Source organism: Patagioenas fasciata, chromosome 1, assembly GCF_037038585.1.
Source record: "Patagioenas fasciata isolate bPatFas1 chromosome 1, bPatFas1.hap1, whole genome shotgun sequence".
Lineage (NCBI taxonomy): Eukaryota > Metazoa > Chordata > Aves > Columbiformes > Columbidae > Patagioenas > Patagioenas fasciata.
The window spans coordinates 19,063,191-19,081,788 of NC_092520.1; the positions used below are offsets into that span (position 1 = coordinate 19,063,191).

The following is an 18,598-nucleotide window of genomic DNA, read 5'->3' on the forward strand; positions in this document are numbered from 1 at the left end:
GGAGTGAAACACGTTACAGGTATACCGCATTCCCCAACAGGCCAAGGAATCATCGAGAGAGCACATCAAATGATTAAAGGGTATTTGAGCAAACAGAAGCAGGAAGAGTCAGATTGTCAACAGCGTTTAGCAAAGGTGTTGTTTACCTTGAATTATTTATGTCTAACTGGAGATCATGAGGAGCCTCCTGTGATCATTCATCATTATCAGATCAGACTAGGAAGGAAAAACACTTTACCGGAATTCATGGTGAGATATCGTGATCCCACCACTGGATTGTGGAAGGGACCAGTACCTGTTATTTTTAATGGTAGAGGGTATATGTGTCTCTCCACAGATCAAGGTCCATTGTGGGTTCCAAGTTGAGCAGTAAAGCCGGAGTTGAAACAAACTCAACCAAATCAACTCCCTGCAGCAGAACCTTTGGAGGTCACAGAGTGAGGTGTAACCTTTGCATTGATTTAGCTGTGACATGTATGCGTACTATAGTTATATAAGTAGATCTTTAAACACCACTAGCTCTTGAGTAAGTTTATCAACACCCAGCACATCGTTTGTTATAAGTTGAGTATCTTTAAACCAAAGTTCTTGGAATTTGTTTAATCAATCCATTGCGATATTTAAATGGCAATGGAATACCTCAGGTTTATTGCAAAGTGCACTGTTTATGTTGATTGTTGTTGTTATTTATATGTTATGTATAAGTTGTTTTTTATCACATATCAAAAAAGGATTAGAACACACAGCTAATCAATCCTGGCTTGTCCAAAAAAAAAAAAAAAAAAAAAAAAAAAAAAAAAAAAAAAAAAGGAGGAATTGTGGAGAGTTACTGGCTGTGTGCTGTGAACAAGCCAGGGCTTGATGCGGCTGTGCTACACGGAAGGATTTCCCTGAGACACCAGAGACAAAAGGACAGTAAACAGAAGCCGGTCTGCCCTCAACCCAGGCTGCAGGAGGGGCGTTGCCGCTGCGCATGAACAGTCTGTGAACAGTGCCCTGCAGCCAATCACCATAGTGGGGGGGGATGAGTGACTGTGAGTGTAACCAATTGTAGCCTGCGCTTGCCGCATGGCCTTTTGGTATAGAGTATATAAGGCTTGGAAAAACGTGGTCTCGGGGACATTGATATTCAGTGTTGTTTAAGAGTTCATTAAAGAGTACGGATGGTAAATTCACATTGAATTAGACTCCTTACTCTCGCCCGGCCCGCCCGTTCGATCAAAGAGCTTATGCCGGCGTCTGGATTCGTCGAATTTGCTACCGCCACATCTCTCAGTTGAGGAAATTCTCCTAGCACTTGGCTGTTTCATTAAGAAAGGCTTTAGTGATGTTTCAGGGACCTCTTGTGCTTCTGGGGTCACTTCCTCTGGTTTGCTGAGTACTTCTTTAGGTAGGCAACCAATATTATATGGAAAAATGGAAAGAAAACAGGTTAGTACAAGACAAACATTTAATGGAATTGTCAAAATGTAACTTAAGCACACACAATACCACTTAAAAAAATCACCCCCTGTTTATCTGAAATTCCTGTAGAGATTCGCAAAGGAAATGTTTAATGGTGTTGCATGACATGTGAACAGGAGTCTATGCAGCAGCGTGAGGCACCAGCAGGAATGGCACAGCAGGAGTGCAGGGAGTGATGCACGTGCAGCAAGTCAAGAGCTTAAGACCAACCATGAAATGCAAGAAAGGTAAGAATGGGGAATTGGCAGGATTTGGGTGTAGGGCCAACTGTACTAAGTCCATCCCTTGAAGAAAGCCCCATAACACAGATATGGAACAACAGCAGTATGATACAACTCATTTTGGCCCTGAGGTTTTGTCAAGAGAGAATATAAAGGGCAGCAAAGGTCGTGCATCATTGTCGCTATTCAGGATGAACTCAGAAGCCCCAGCGTGGAGCTAAAATGGGGCTCCTGAGCTGGGATGTAGGGAGAGGCCTTAACTGAGGCCATTAAGGTCTACAAGTCCCCTCAGGGCACTGACCTTGATACTTGGTGCCCCTTGTTCTCCTTGTCACCATAAATAACCCTGCCCAGACGTGGTTGTGTTGATGAGTAGGGAAGCCTGAGTATGCGTGAGAGTGAAATGTATGTGAGAATGACTGTTAGTGAAATTGGTTTTCTTCAAAGCAAAAAATTGCCGCCTTCTTCTCTGTGGTCTTGTGTGGAGCATTGTTACATTTATTGCTATAGCCATACTCTCCTCATTTCCCCAAATTGCAAGTAAACAACAGTGCTTGAGTCATTTATTTGTCAGCTGGTAAAAGCAAATTTTTCTTCTCTCTCTTTCTGTCTCTTTTTATTACTCAGAACTATATCTCGTTTTGCCACCGTTTTAGGGATAATATTATTACAAGGCAACTGAAACAGTCTTGCATATTATAAATAAATCAAATCCTAGACCTCCAGAATAAGGCCCAGAGGCTCTCCAGTGTTTTACCTTCTCCTATGGGACACAGGACAGGCTGCTTTTGACTTCCGGTTTTTCCCTTCCTTGTATATAGACCTCTTGGTTAATGAACAAATAAATAATTAAAAAACATTGGAAACATGTAGGCATAATTAAGAGTGTTTGTCATGATAGCAGCTAAAAAGTTGTTTTAGCAATACGATGGTAAGATATTATTTTCCACATAAAGTTTTTTCATTGATTGTTTATTTCCATAGTGACTCACAGACCACTGCTGCTGTTCTGCCATGAGAGATGAGCCTGTAGGCAAAACATAGACCAGGTGAGCAAAGACAGCATGTTCAAACACAACACTTCTACCTGTACACTTGCTTACAAAAAGGCTAAACTTACTGCAGTGCTGCAACAGCAGGAATTCTACACGGGAGGGTTCTGTTTGTTTCTTTTCCTGTTACAGGAAGAGAGAGAAACGCTTGAAGTGGCAGCTGATCCCTGTGACAGTCTCTTTGTTACACTGGGACCTTGTTTTGTATCTGAAGTTAAAGTGCTGTAATCTTGGGAAAGATGCGCCAATCCCCAGAAGCACATCCTCCTGCAAACAGTTTTTCACCAGGTACTTCTGGAAAATAAAACCATTTTTGTTTCAAGAATAAAACCTTTAGTATCCTTCCTTATCCACCTTAACAGCAAATAAACCTCTAGAAGAAACCATTGCATTCAAAGCTGTACCTGGGAGGAGAGATCCCATCAAGGCATATTTAATGGAGATTTTTGCAGCTCTTCCTGAAATTAGGAACTAAATGTATTTTAAAGAGAAAGCAAACATTTCACAGTATCACAGTATGTTTGGGATTGGAAGGGACCTCAAAAGATCATCTAGTCCAATCCCCCTGCTGGAGCAGGAACGCCTAGGTGAGGTCGCACAGGAAGGTGTCCAGGCGGGCTTTGAATGTCTCCAGGGAAGGAGACTCCACAACCTCCCTGGGCAGCCTGTTCCAGTGCTCTGTCACCCTCCCTGAGAAGAAGTTTTTTCTCAAATTTAAGTGGAACCTCTTGTATTCCAGCTTGATCCCATTGCCCCTTGTCCTATCATTGTTTGCCACTGAGAAGAGCCTGACTCCATTCTCATGGCACTCACCCTTTATATATTTATAAACATTAATAAGGTCACCCCTCAGTCTCCTCTTCTCCAAACTAAAGAGCCCCAGCTCCCTCAGCCTTTCTTCATAAGGGAGATGCTCCACTCCGTTAATCATCTTTGTTGCCCTATGCTGGACCCTCTCCAGCAGTTCCCTGTCCTTCTTGAACTGAGGGGCCCAGAACTGGACACAATATTCCAGATGGGGTCTCACCAGGGCGGAGTAGAGGGGAAGGAGGACCTCTCTCGATCTACTGACCACCCCCCTTGTAATACACATTTCTATGATCACAGGTTTCCCTGACATCAGGAAGGAGGGAAAACATCTTTAGTGATACACTCAACGTATGTATGGCAATAGTGGAACTAATTAAGAGACACTCCCTTTTCCCTGGCTTTCTGGAATTCCAAACCCTCATCAGAGGCAGTAATTATGTTGGGAGTCTTCCACTCTTCCCCTCATCCATGTACTTCCTTCTTATGACATTGGATAAATAGGTTTGTAATTTTCTCTTCCTGATGCGGCACAGTGACTGCAGCTTGTTTGGGGTTTTAATTCTGTGTGCTGATGAACAGCTAAAAGCGGACTCAGCAAATTGTTTCCGACTGTTGCACAACTGCAGAGTGATGCAGACCTGCCCCATAGCAAGGGGGTAAGAATCGATGCATGTAAAGATAGCATAATATAAATTTGCAGGTTGATTAAATCCCGTTATTTTGAGAGATATGTGCCTCTAACAGAGACCGCACCTACACAACATAGTGTAAAACAACTCTACCTATTAGTAGTTTTCCCTGTAGTTTTCTGCCAACCCTTGGCATAGTTCAAGGCTCTGAGCCAAGGCCATTACAATTGACTGTAACTGCATTAGGAAGGGTCAAAGCACCCATCAGACAGAGCTTAAATCCAGCATCTTAAACACAAGGCCCACTGTACATCTTTCAATTGCTTTGTAACTTTTCCAAATTTGTTAGTTTTTTTCCAAGTAATGAATTAGCAAATAAAGCATTAACAGACTTGACTTGTCACAGAACTCTTCTCCGTGATCCTTCGCAACACTGTATCGGAGAGGACAAAATTTATGACACTACTAAGCCCACTGTCCCTTTCTGTCTTTTCTACTAGGACTTTTTTTTCCCCCCGTTTTATAATCTCCATCATAGAGCACAATTTGCATGCTGCATTTCTGCGCACATAACTAATTTTTTTTTTTTTTGTTATGTGATTTTCCTTCAATTCTTGTGCAATCTCTTCACCTTCCCACAGGCGGGGGAGCTGCCGAGCCGAGTCTTGCCGACCTGGGCAGGTCCGAACCCAGCCGCAGAGCCGAACCGAGCCGAGCCCAACCCAAACCAGCTGAGCACAGTCGAACCGAGCCGAGCATAATCGAACCGAGACGAGCATAGTCGAACCGAGCCGAGCATAGTCGAACCGAGCCGAGCATAGTCGAACCGAGCCCAGCCGAGCCTAGCCGAGCATAGCCGAGCCCAGCCGAGCCCAGCCGAGCATAGCCGAGCATAGCCGAGCCCAGCCGAGCATAGCCGAGCATAGCCGAGCCCAGCCGAGCATAGCCGAGCCCAGCCGAGCATAGCCGAGCCCAGCCGAGCATAGCCGAGCCCAGCCGAGCATAGCCGAGCCCAGCCGAGCCCGACCCCGCCCCGGCGGCGCGGCCGGCTGACGCACTCCGCCTGCGCCTAGCCCCGCCCCCGGCAGCGTGTGTGTCCCATGCGGGGCGGTATGGGCCGGTCTGGCAGCGATGGCGGCCGCGGGCAGGCGGCGGTGGACCCGGTGCGGAGCTTCCAGCGCTGGAAGAAGAAGTACACCTGGCGAACGAAGAAGCTGCGTCTGGAGCGGCAGGCGCGGAAGCGGCCCGAGTGGCAGGTGGAGCGGGAGGCCATCGGCCGCCTGGTGCAGCGCTACCCCGAGGTATGGCAGGGCCAGGGAGCCGGGGCTTCCCAGGGCGGGGACGGGTGGGCATCCCCGGGTGGCCATGGCGGGCCCGCGGGGGTCGGAAAAGCGGCCCCTCTTCTCGTGTGGTGTGTGTGGGGCAGGGCTGGGCTGGGAGAAGGAGGAGGAGGAGGGGATGGATCTGTGCGGGCTCCTGGGCAGGGGAGTGGGGTACCCCTAGGTGGCGGGGCTGCTCCTCTGGCTGTTGACGGTGCCTGTAGGTGACAGGTGTGTTGGGTGGCACCGCTGAGTGGCCGGCAGAAGGGCTTTCCCCTCCGTGACCCTCCATTCCTTCCCTTTCTGCCCCGGGCAGGGGAGGAGGGGCCTGGGGGCCGGGGGAGAGAGTCCCTGGCAGGGGAGTGAGTGCTGGAGAGCGCGGTGAGGAAGAGGAGGAGGTTGGAGCAGATGGTGGCAACAGTTGTGGCCGGTGGCACTTGGCCCTTCTGACCAGGCAACATGAATGTCTCGCTGTGGCCAATGGGACACGTTTGTCTCCACGGAAGATGCCCTGCAGGCAGACATCTCTCTAGAAGAGTATGTTGTTTAACCTCAAGCCAGGTATTTGAATATTAGAGCCAGGGTCAGTGGTGTTGGTGTTGTCACGCGGCTTTTGAGCCATAGTAATTAGTAGAAAGTATCGTATTTGTGAATAACAGTTTAGATGTGTTCTGCCTGTGGTGTTGCTCAATGTCCTGCCCACTTTGCCTGGATTTGCAGCTGCTGCTGGAGAGGAGCATGGCTGTCAGACTTGGTTGTACAGCACTCAGTGCAGCTGATAGTAGAGACTTTTTGTTGGTTGTAATTTGACCAGAAAGTAATGATAAGAGGTATAGAAGACACATATTTGTTATTATGAAGGGGTTGTGATAGCTCCTTCAGTTAAGATTCAGCAAGTGTTCTGAGGCTTCACACAGTCATTGGCTTTGCTGGTTTGAAGGCAAATGGTATTCTTCCAAAGATGGTCACATTACTAGTTTGAATCACAGATTGTTTCTCAGGAAAATAAGTGGGTTTATTATTCATTGTTTTAATTATAAAAAATAAATATTGTAACTACATAAATGATTAATGTATTTTGTTGTGGGTGAAATTTGAGTTAACTTGTTTTGGGAATATCTCTCTACTCACTGTAAAAATAGAGGACTTAGATGCTGACTCTGAAAGCAGACTACTCCAGTTGTTAGAAACTTGTATTCTTCTGAGTGGAACGACCATTAGTAGGTGTGTGTCTTTCGTTGTAGAATGAAAAACCTCATTACTACAGCACTGTTTGGCTGCTTGTTATAATCTAGACTTAGGTGGTTGCCTCTGGTCTCTGGAGGGTGTGTGTCTGAGCAAAAGAGAAACTGAGTTAAAGCAACTTGTCAGAGGCTGTACAAAGTTTGTGAACTCTCTCCATAGATACCAGGGTGATGGGCTTATTGTTTGTATACCAAATTGCAGTATATACATGAGAGATTGCTTTGTGTATTTGTGTGTTTGTATAAAGGTGTTATTACCTTTTCTCTAGAGATGAAATTCATACATTAACTTTTTTTTTTTTTACTAGAGAGAACTAGGCTGAACAGAGTGATGGTGTCATCTAGGTGCTTTAGACAGGTATAAACCCTCAGTTTTCAGAATATGCAGAGCCAGTAGGAGGCTTGGTCCTATAAGGTTGATCTGACAAAAATAAATGACAGAGCCTCTTACTTTTCTGTAGTGGCGGGTGGAAGGAAGCAGGTTAAACAAAAGCTATCTTTCCTGTGAAACCGAGAGTCGCAACCATCAACAGATCTGAAGATCTATGTGAATCGCTACGTCTCACAAGGCAGAAATCTCATTCTGCCTTTTGAATAACCTACAAATCTGTATTGCCATTCAGTTCTGTTCAGGAAGGACAGGGAACTGCTGGAGAGAGTCCAGTGTAGGGCAACCAAGATGATTAAGGGAGTGGAGCATCTCCCTTATGAGGAAAGGCTGAGGGAGCTGGGTCTCTTTAGCTCATTAATGTTTATAAATATATAAAGGGTGAGTGTCATGAGGATGGAGCCAGGCTCTTCTCGGTGACAACCAATGATAGGACAAGGGGCAATGGGTACAAACCGGAACACAGGAGGTTCCACTTAAATATGAGAAGAAACTTCTTCTCAGTGAGGGTGACAGAGCACTGGAACAGGCTGCCTACGGGGGGTTGTGGAGTCTCCTACTCTGGAGACATTCAAAATCTGCCCGGACGCCTTCCTGTGTAACCTCATCTGGGTGTTCCTGCTCTGGTGGCGGGATCGGACTGGATGACCTTTCGAGGTCCCTTCCAATCCCTGACATTCTGTGATTCTGTGATGCTCATTGCTTCAGGGGGTCTGAAAACACAGATGGGAAAAGGACAGCATAGCGCTAGTATGGCTGTAGGGAGGCTGCCAGCAGAGTTTGTGTGGTCCCTGCAGACGGAGGAGTCTGCCTTTAGGGACAGGAACCGTAACAGTTAAATTGTTACAGGTGCACATCACAGTATCACACAGTATCACAGTATGTTTGGGATTGGAAGGGACCTCAAAAGATCATCTAGTCCAATCCCCCTGCTGGAGCAGGAACGCCTAGGTGAGGTCGCACAGGAAGGGGTCCAGGCGGGCTTTGAATGTCTCCAGGGAAGGAGACTCCACAACCTCCCTGGGCAACCTGTTCCAGTGCTCTGTTACCCTCACTGAGAAGAAGTTCTTTCTCAAATTTAAGTGGAACCTCTTGTGTTCCAGCTTGATCCCATTGCCCCTTGTCCTATCATTGTTTGCCACTGAGAAGAGCCTGACTCCATCCTCGTGGCACTCACCCTTTATATATTTATAAACATTAATGAGGTCGCCCCTCAGTCTCCTCTTCTCCAGACTAAAGAGCCCCAGCTCCCTCAGCCTTTCTTCATAAGGGAGATGCTCCACTCCCTTAATCATCTTGGTTGCCCTACACTGGACTCTCTCCAGCAGTTCCCTGTCCTTCTTGAACTGAGGGGCCCAGAACTGGACACAATATTCCAGATGGGGTCTCACCAGGGCGGAGTAGAGGGGAAGGAGGACCTCTCTCGATCTATTGACCACCCCCCTTGTAATACACCCAAGGATGCCATTAACCTTCCTGGCCACAAGGGCACAGTGCTGGCTCATGGTCATCCTGTTGTCCACCAGGACCCCCAGGTCCCTTTCCCCTACACTGCTCTCTAATAGGTCATGCCCCAACCTATACTGGAACTTGGGATTGTTCCTGCCCAGATGCAGGACTCTACACTTTCCCTTGTTAAATTTCATCAGGTTATTCCCCGACCAACTCTCCAGCCTGTCCAGGTCCTGCTGGATGGCAGCACAGCCTTCTGGCGTGTCAGCCACTCCTCCCAGCTTAGTGTCATCAGCAAACTTGCTGATAGTACACTCAATTCCCTCGTCTAAATCATTAATGAATATATTGAATAATATTGGCCCCAGTACTGACCCCTGAGGCACTCCACTAGATACTGGCCTCCAACTGGACTCCGCACCATTGACCACCACTCTCTGGCTTCTCTCTTTAAGCCAGTTTGCAACCCACCTCACTACTCTATTGTCTAGACCACACCTCCTCAACTTAGCTGTGAGGATGCTGTGAGGGACTGTGTCAAAGGCTTTACTGAAGTCAAGGTAGAGCACACCCACCGCTCTGCCATCATCCATCCACCTTGTTACATTCTCATAAAAGGCTATGAGGTTGGTCAAGCATGACTTACCCTTGGTAAAGCCACGCTGACTGCCCCTAATGACCCTCTTATCCCTGATGTGCCTTGAGATGACACCAAGGATAAGCTGTTCCATTACTTTCCCAGGGACAGAGGTGAGGCTGACCGGTCTATAATTACCCGGGTCCTCCTTCTTGCCCTTTTTAAAGACTGGAGTGACATTTGCTTTCCTCCAGTCCTCGGGCACCTCTCCCGTTTCCCAAGACTTGGCAAAAATGATGGATAGCGGTCTAGCAATGACTTCAGCCAGCTCCCTCAGCACCCGCGGATGCATCCCATCTGGACCCATGGATTTATGGACGTCCAGACTACTTAATTGTTCCCTAACCCAGTCCTCATCGACTAAAGCAAACTCCTCCATTAACCTGGCTTCATCCGGGGTCTCAGGGGTACAGGGCTCCCCAGGACATCCTCCAGCGGAGTAGACAGAGACAAAGAAGGCATTCAGCAATTCTGCCTTCTCTGTGTCTTCTGCCACCAGGGCACCCACCTCATTCATCAGTGGGCCTACATTGCCTCTGGTATTAGTTTTATCTGCTATGTATTTGAAAAAGTTCTTCTTGCTGTCCTTGACCCCTCTCGCCAGCTGTAATTCTAAGGAGGCCTTGGCTACCCTAGCTGCCTTCCTGCATCCTCTAACAGCAGCCTTATATTCCTCCCAAGTGGTCAGTCCCTGCTTCCATGACCTGTAAACTCGCCTCTTCTGCTTGAGCATACCCAACAGATCCCTATTCAACCACGCAGGCCTTCTGGCTCCCTTCCTTGACTTCCTACGTGTGGGGATGCTCTGATCCTGAGCATGGAAGAAGCAATCTCTGAATGCAATCCAGCTCTCTTGGGCCCCTTTTCCTTCAAGCAGTCTTGCCCATGGGATTTCCCCCAGCAATTGCTTGAAAAGGCCGAAATTAGCCCTGCCAAAGTCCAGGGTTGCAATTCTACTTGCTATTCTGTTCCTGCCACACGAGATGCTGAACTCCACCATCTCGTGGTCACTGCAACCCAGGCAGCCCTCAACCTTTACTGCTTCGACCAGACCCTCTTTGTTAGTGAGGATGAGATCCAGCAGTGCACCTCTCCTGGTGGGCTCCTCTACCATCTGCATGAGGAAGTTATCATCAATGCACTGGAGGAACCTCCTGGACTGTGGCTGGCTGGCTGAATGGTCCTTCCAGCAAACATCAGGGAAGTTAAAATCACCCACAACAACCAGGGCCTGTGACTGTGAGGCCACTCTCAGCTGCGCATAGAAGGCCTCATCAACTTCCTCAGTCTGATCTGGTGGCCTGTAATAGACACCTACAACAGTATCACCCCTGCCAGCCTGTCCCTTGATCCTGACCCATACACTCTTGACTCGCTCCTGGGCAGAATTTAGTACATTGCAGTTGCTCTCTCACATAGAGAGCAACTCCACCACCACGCCTGGCTGGCCTGTCTTTCCTGAAAAGGGTGTAGCCATCCATGACCACATTCCAGTCATGTGAACTGTCCCACCACGTTTCTGTAATTGCCACCAGATCATAATCTCCCGACCGAACATAGGATTCTAACTCCTCCTGCTTATTCCCCATGCTGCGCGCGTTGGTGTACAGGCATTTCAGGGAGCGAGCAGAGCACACCAATTTCTCCGTAGGGGCACAGGAGGCAACCCGGTCCTCATCTGTTTTAGAATGCTGCCCCACTGGGGCAAGCCCAACTACAACCCCATCCCCCTTCGAGCCTAGTTTAAAGCTCTCCAAATGAGCCCAGCTAATTCCTGCCCCAGCATCCTTTGCCTCTGCGAGATAAGCCTTTCCTGCATAACACTGTCCGGACTGGAGTCTTATAAAACCAGCCATTATCAAAAAAACCAAAGCCCTGCCTGTAGCACCAGTCTTGGAGCCAACCATTTAGAGATTGAATTTTCCCATTCCACCCCACATCGTCACTTGAAGAGGGAAGGAGTGAAGAGAAGATCACTTGAGCCCCTGAATCTTTCACCATCCTTCCCAAGACCTTGAAGTCATTCTTCATTCCCCTCAGACTACGGGAAGCAACTTCCTCCCCATCTGTCTGGAAGACCAGCAGCGGGTAGTAGTCTGTCGGGTGCACCAGTCTGGGGAGCTCTCTAGCAATATCCTTGATCTGGGCTCCAGGTAGACTACAGACTTCCTTAAGATGAGGGTCAACCCTGCATATTGGGCCCTCTGTTCCTTTCAGAATCCTATTACAATCACCCTTCTATCTTTCTTATCAGAGGTAGTCTTCAGTTGTGTAGTCAACCGCCTCTTCCTATGTGATCTTGTAGGCAGGCTTGGCACCACCTCCTCACCTACCTCTTCTTCAAGATCCAGGGCCTCAAACCTATTACAGAGGGGCACCTGGGGAGGCAAATCAGGCAGGCAGGGGGGCTGCCCGTGATGCCGAACTGGAATAAGCTTCCAACCCTCATCTTCTTTTAGGTCATTTACCTCTGCCCGACAGCGACAAGGGTGGGGCTGTCTCAGGACCTCCGCCTCTGTCCAGGAGGGCAGGAGGTCCATCTCCTTTTCGGGGGTACCTCCCTGGGGCCTTTCCGACCGGCACATAAGGGTGTTACTCCACCAGTCGATCTCCCTTTCGCACTCCCTGATGGACCTCAGCGTCTCAACCTCCTCCTTAAACTTCACAACCATGTCGAGCAGATCTTGCACCTGCTCACACCTCACACAAGTGGAGTGCTGGCCTCCCTCTGGCAGCAGCAGGCTCTGGCACTCCTTGCAGCCGGAGACCTGAACAGCCACCGTTTGGGACAGAACTTCAGTCTGCGTTGCCACAGTGTTTTTGAGACATGAGCTTCTCTTTTTCATAAAGATAATGGCTCTGTACTTTGCAGCATAATAATGTTTCTTTCTTAAGCTGCTCTTTCTTAAGAGCTCAGAGTTCCATTTTATGACATATGACTGTCATTATTCCATTTGCGGTAGCATCTGAAACTGAACTGCTTGTCTGTGGATATTCCCAGGAAAATGAGTTTATGCTTAGTGTGCATGAATCATAAACTTGGTGCGTGTTGCAGCCGCACAGAAATATGAAATAATTGGCTAGTTGTGTGTCTTGCCATATATATTTTATTGTAATTTGTATTGGCAGTTAGTCTGACTGGGAGAGTTTTTGAGAAGACAGGCTCAGTCTCAATCGCTTTTCCCCCATGAGGACACTGAGGCAGAGGCACAGGTTGCCCGGGTGGTCTGTCTAGTCTCTCTCCTTGAATGATTTCAGGATGGGACTGGAACAAGCCCTGAACAACCTGGACTGACTTCAGACCTGACCGGCTGTGGGCAGGAGGTTGGACCAGGGGCCTCCTGAGGTCCCTTTCAGCCTAAATTGTTCTGCGATTTCGTGACGATCTGAGCTTTAAATTACGTTATTAGTCTGCCTGATTCAAGTATGTCTTATTACTTACTGAACAATTTATGGTAGAAGAGTAGTTTAGCTTAGGTCCAACTAGTATAGATTGCCTGACCAGCTAAGTTGGATCAGGTCGTACTGAACTACTACATATTTATTTTAATGGCAACTTAAAGAATGCTGTTTGATTTCTCTGTTATACTTAGATTGTAAGCACTGATTAAGCTTATTTTGTTTCAGATAAATGCAAGTGAAATACAAAGATTTTCAGATTTTCCATTGTCGAAGAAAACCCTAAAAGGTGAGTACAAAAGTTTTATTTGGAAAGTAATTTAGGTAAAAATGAATGTATTGTTTATATCCATCTGAACTTTTTTTTTGCTTTAAACTAAGTTTTGGCTAAGTATTGCCATGTACAGCGTTTTCTGAACAGATGAATATAACTCTGGGCAAGACAAAAATAATGATTTTTAAATTTTTTTTCCTCCTTTCCTTCTTTTCCCGCACTGCAAATACCAGGATTGCAGGAAGCTCAGTATCGTGTGGTAACAGAGATACAGAGGCAAACCATAGGTTTGGCTTTACAAGGTAAAGATGTACTTGGAGCTGCAAAGACTGGATCAGGCAAGACCTTGGCTTTTATTGTCCCGGTAAGTAATTTGCATACTTCCGTTTGTACTTAAACCAAGTTACCTGTGAAGTATTGAATATAAAACAGCTTGGGTTAATAGATCCTGGAAGAAAAGTGATAATTCAACTGATCTAAATGTTCCAAGTAATTTAATGAAGATGTTTGAGGTTCTGAACTAAGTATATTTTTGGCCCTAGGAATATTCTGACACATGGAAGTTCTATATTGATCCTTACATTAGTAGACCTTGTATGATTTAGGAAGTGCTTTGTTTTTTCCCTCAGGAATCTGTTTTCTTGGTGCAACTCTAGCTGTCCCGTTCTTTAAAATTTGAAAACTGAGTGCATGAAAAAAAAGGCGAAGGTGATATTTCTTCAGTTCCCCGGACTTTTTGTTTTTTTAGATAAGTGGTTTTCATCCCTTTAAAATGTTAGGATTTGGACCTTACATAGCAAACTTAAGCTCAGTGATTGTTGCCTTCCATTTCCTTCTTGTCTTTTGTGAACTCCTTAGAAATCGATTCCAGGTGCAAGTGGGAAAACGGGATGAAAACCCCTGTCATAGATAATACATTTTTGACTGTTTTACTCGAAACTTCATGCTCTGCATTTCATTTATTCAAGTTGAAAGTATAATTGAGATGCTTGTTTGAAGTGCACATGTAAGTGCTTACGGACCCCATCATGTTATGATTAGATAAAGGGAAAAATAAATGTTGTTCAGATTATAGAGGTTTTTTGGTTTAAACATTTCTTGCATTTCTGTCAGCATAAATTTCTTTGGAGCCTATTCTGTCAGTAACTGTGAGATCAGTAGTAGGTGTTTTGAATACCCTTTCTAGTTGAGAAGGTTTATGCTTTATGCTGTATTTTTAATTTTTTTTTTTTTAATTAGTAAAGAATTAAAAATGTAGGTGGCTTCAACAGAGAAACAAAAGTGAGATTGCTCATTTAGTTAATCTAGGAGTAGAAGTACTTTCTTTCACTAACCTTATTTTAAAACAGTTTTAGGGGAGAAAAGTGATAAGGGGGAGCTGGAGATATGAAGAATGAAAATAAAAATTAATTGTACAAGGCTGCTTAGTAGCCTTCAGTATTTCAGAATGCTTCAGATATTCGTACCTATGAAATCTTTGTGTTAGGACTAGCTGACTAAGGCAGTGTTTCTATGGTGAGAATTCATAAGAGGAGGAATAATCCTGGTTTGAAGTGTATGGCAACTTCAGCTGGAATGCGCTCTATATAGCATGTGTGGATAGTACTGCTATAACCGGAATTAAAACTGCAATAATTTACTTCTAGTTGCTCATTCTCTTTCTGGTTCCCATAAAACCTTGTAAGCAGGGAAGTTTCTCATGTTTTCTACACTGATTTTTATTCTTGTATGAATGATTAAGGCTTAATTTCCAGAATTTAGCAGAGCAGGATTAATTGTGCAGTAAAGTGTTTATAATTTACCATCCATTTCTGTCTGTCATAGATTGGTACTAGGGAAATTTGCTACAACAAGTATTATTATCATCAGTTAGAATTTACTTATCAGTACACATTTCACATAGTTTGATTATATTTCTTCAAGTAATTATTCTAATTAATGGTGCTTTATATATTTTATGACAGTTTTGGTACATATTTTCCTTCTGAAATTTTATAATGAGAATATGGTAACTTTTTTCAGGCTTTGGAACTCCTGTATCGCCAGCAGTGGACTTCAGCTGATGGACTGGGAGTTCTGATAATATCACCTACCCGGGAACTGGCGTATCAAACCTTCAAGGTTCTGCGGAAAGTGGGAAAGAATCATGAGTTCTCAGCTGGCCTTATCATTGGGGGAAAGGTGCGTCCTCTCGTGGAGTTTGCTGTATGGAAGCATAGAGTGCTATATTAAGTGCTGGTTAAGGAAGGAAACCCTGAAAATGCAAACGCAGGGAAAAGAAATTAATGGGAACCTATCAGTGATCCACTCATTTTCCTGCCTGTGTACTCTGTGTCTGTTGGAACTTTTGCATATTTGCAGTCTTTCCAGGTTACGTGGCTGGATGGACTTTACTGCCAAGCCTTCCAGGCTATTCTGTTAATTTATATTATTCTGAAATTCTTTTTCCTCAAACCACAAGTGTGAGAAGAAATTGTAATATGTCTGTAGAAATAGGACTGGAGGAAAGCAAATGTCACTCCAGTCTTCAAAAAGGGCAAAGAGGAGGACCTGGGTAACTATAGACCAGTCAGCCTCACCTCCATCCCTGGGAAACTGATGGAACAACTTACCCTTGGTGCCATCTCAAGGCATATCAAGGATGAGAGGGTCATTGGGGGCAGTCAGCATGACTTTACCAAGGGAAGTCATGTGTAACCAACCTCATAGCCTTTTATGAAGACATAACCAGGTGGGTAGATGATGGCAAAGTAGTGGAAGTGCTCTACCTTGACTTCAGTAAAGCATTTGATGCCGTCTCCCACGGCATCCTCACAGCTAAACTGATGAAGCGTGGTCTGAACGATCGGGTAGTGAGGTGTACTGCGAACTGGCTGAAGGAAAGAAGCCACAGAGTCGTGGTCAATGGGACAGAGTCTGGTTGGAGGCCTGTATCTAGTGGAGTGCCTCAAGGATCAGTACTGGGACCAGTACTATTCAATATATTCATCAGTGATTTGGATGAGGAAATAAAGTGCACTATCAGCAAGTTTGCTGATGACACCAAGCTGGGAGGAGTGGCTGACACGCCAGAAGGCTGTGCTGCCATCCAGCGAGACCTGGACAGGCTGGAGAGTTGGACAGGGAAAAATTTAATGAAATATAACAAGGGCAAATGTAGAGTTTTGCATCTGGGCAGGAACACCTCCAGGTTCCAGTATAAGTTGGGGAATGACCTATTAGAGAGCAGTGTAGGGGAAAGGGACCTGGGGGTCCTGGTGGACAGCAGGATGACCATGAGCCAGCACTGTGCCCTTGTGGCCAGGAAGGCCGATGGCATCCTGGGGTGTATTAGAAGGGGGGTGGTTAGTAGGTGGAGAGGGGCAATGGATGTAAACTGGAACACAGGAGGTTCCACTTAAATATGAGAAGAAACTTCTTCTCAATGAGGATGACAGAGCACTGGAACAGGCTGCCCAGGGGGTTGTGAAGTCTCCTACTCTGGAGACATTCAAAACTCGCCTGGGCACCTTCCTGTGTAACCTCATCTGGGTGTTCCTGCTCCGGCAGGGGGATTGGACTGGATGATCTCTCGAGGTCCTTTCCAATCCCTGACATTCTATGATTCTGTGAATGGCTGATCCTTGACTATTCTTCCTAAAAACTATCAGTAGGTTAAGCTGCCCTGACCATCTCTGGTACTGGGGTCCTAGTGTGAACAAGACCTAAGCTGGTTTAACTCCTTTTCAGGATCTGAAAGAAGAGTCTGAAAGAATCCATCACATAAATATGCTAATTTGCACTCCAGGACGGCTTCTACAGCACATGGATGAAACTTCATATTTCTATGCCTCTGATCTGCAAATGCTGAGTAAGTTTTTTGAGTACTGGGAAGTACTCAGAAATATTTTTTAACAGTTCATAATTGCATGGAGCACTTCCTTGGGTAAAAAATTTATCCTAGTCAGGTTATGTAGACAAAATGTCATTAAAGTTCACGCATGTACAAATTAAAAAGAAAACAACAAAACCCCTTTCTTGTGTGCACTTTGTCTCAAGCAGTTGCTGAGCATGCCTTCCTTAGGACTATAAGAACAAGTGGTTGAGTTAGTAAGGAACCCAAACCCAAATGTAGCATTCAATATAATCCTTTAGTTGTATCTTGGCTAACATTGCCCTTTCCTTTCTGCCTATGACTCTTGTGTTTTTCCTGACTTGATAATTAACTATGTGGAATATCCATTGTAGTGTGTATTTTTGGCCGATTCTACAAAACACTTATATTTGAATTTTAAGACAGATTGCTGCTCCTTTCATTGTTCTGTTAGCATTGTTAACATTGTTTCTTTTCATCCTTCCAACCTGAAAAAAATTTTGGTGTAATGTAAAGGTTTGCCTCCCACTAAGAACTGCATAATCTTTAACATAGCTGGAGGACCTTAGAAGCAATTAAGAAGCTAATGAAGCTGATAAAATGTGAAATTACACTTGCTACACTTAGTACTGTTCATGGCACTTAGATAAGAATTGCATTAAGTATAGACCCTTTTCTTAAAGCTTTGTCTTGTGCTACTCTGTTTATACCCTGTGTTTCAGTGGTAAATTCAGCTTAGGTACAGTAGAGTGTTTTGCTCTGTCATGAATAAATAGTACAACACTGCTTTATATTCCACGCTTTTGTTTCAGTAATAGGACTGGGAGTTGGTAATTTGCAGTCTGTCTGCAAATTGCTCAACTGTTTGCTTCAAGTGCTGTTCTTTTATGCTTCAGCTTGTGAAGCTGAGGGCTGTAGTGTATAGATTACGGGAAATGCTCTGACTTCTATTACAGTTTTTTAAAAAACATATTTTATGGAGCACATGAATATCTAAAGAGAATCATGTATATGGATTTGATGTATGATTTTTTTAATATATATAAATGAAGCTAAAACCAGATTTTTCTCAAACTATCTCTCAAATCAGTTCTTGATGAAGCTGATAGAATTCTAGACATGGGGTTTGCTGATACAATGAATGCAATCATAGAAAATCTACCTAAGAAACGCCAGACCTTGCTTTTTTCTGCAACACAAACAAAATCTGTGAAGGATCTTGCACGTCTGAGTCTGAAAGATCCAGAATATGTTTGGGTTCATGAGAAAGCCAAATTCAGGTATGTTGGGATAGTTTTTTTTTCTGGGGGGAGTTAAACAGATGGTGATCCTACTTAAGTCGTTCTCTGACCGTCAGTTCTCTGAATCAGAAGTTGCGTTGTGCATCTTCCTTCCTGCGGTGTGTGATGCTGTTCTGTGCCTTCCTCAAAGGAAGGAATTTCCAGATAAGAGGGTCCTAGTTCTGACTGATTCGTTACAGGAAGGTTGAACCTGCACCTTCCTGTGGCTCCTCAGGCAGCTTTGCAGTCTGGGAGTTTTCTTCCTCAAGAGCAAGTGATGGAGCAGTGTCCTGGCTGTATCACTCACCTCTGAATTGCTCCTTTTTTGTTGTTTGACTTCCTTGTCTCCTGCGTGTGTGTACACTGTGCAGAACCACTGCATGTGTTGCACAAGTACAACTCTGACTATACATCTTTTTGCAGATCTCAACTTTTTCCTGAAGGCTATTTTAAATTACATTTAATTAAAAAAAATTATTTGGGAGAGTGCGATCAGATAATAAATAGAATAAAAAGAAAGTATTCATTACTGCTTAAGTGTACAGTAGGTTATTGCCTTATGAAAAGGTTTTCTCT

The 18,598-nt window shown here is 45.1% G+C and overlaps 1 protein-coding gene and 1 long non-coding RNA gene across 3 annotated transcripts in view; one reads left to right on the forward strand and one right to left on the reverse strand.

Annotated features, from left to right (window-relative positions):
* Positions 1-1,274: 1,274 nt before the first annotated feature.
* Positions 1,275-4,986, reverse strand: LOC139827131 (uncharacterized). Of its 2 annotated transcripts, XR_011737352.1 has the most exons (4): positions 4,808-4,986; positions 2,806-3,031; positions 2,443-2,712; positions 1,275-1,384 (listed from the first exon to the last, which is right to left on the reverse strand). It is a non-coding gene; the product is annotated as an uncharacterized lncRNA (long non-coding RNA). The 2 variants fall into 2 exon arrangements; XR_011737351.1 differs by lacking the exon at positions 1,275-1,384 and having other exon boundaries at positions 2,256-2,712.
* A 261-nt stretch (positions 4,987-5,247) lies between these two features.
* Positions 5,248-18,598, forward strand: part of DDX10 (DEAD-box helicase 10) — a 180,361-nt gene continuing 167,010 nt past the window's right edge. Inside the window, exons 1-6 of the mRNA XM_065831453.2 lie at positions 5,248-5,477; positions 12,844-12,904; positions 13,123-13,253; positions 14,912-15,070; positions 16,619-16,739; positions 17,833-18,022. Of these exons, the coding sequence (XP_065687525.2) occupies positions 5,277-5,477; positions 12,844-12,904; positions 13,123-13,253; positions 14,912-15,070; positions 16,619-16,739; positions 17,833-18,022 (863 nt within the window). The 5' untranslated portion in view covers positions 5,248-5,276. The remainder of the gene's footprint in view (positions 5,478-12,843; positions 12,905-13,122; positions 13,254-14,911; positions 15,071-16,618; positions 16,740-17,832; positions 18,023-18,598) is intronic.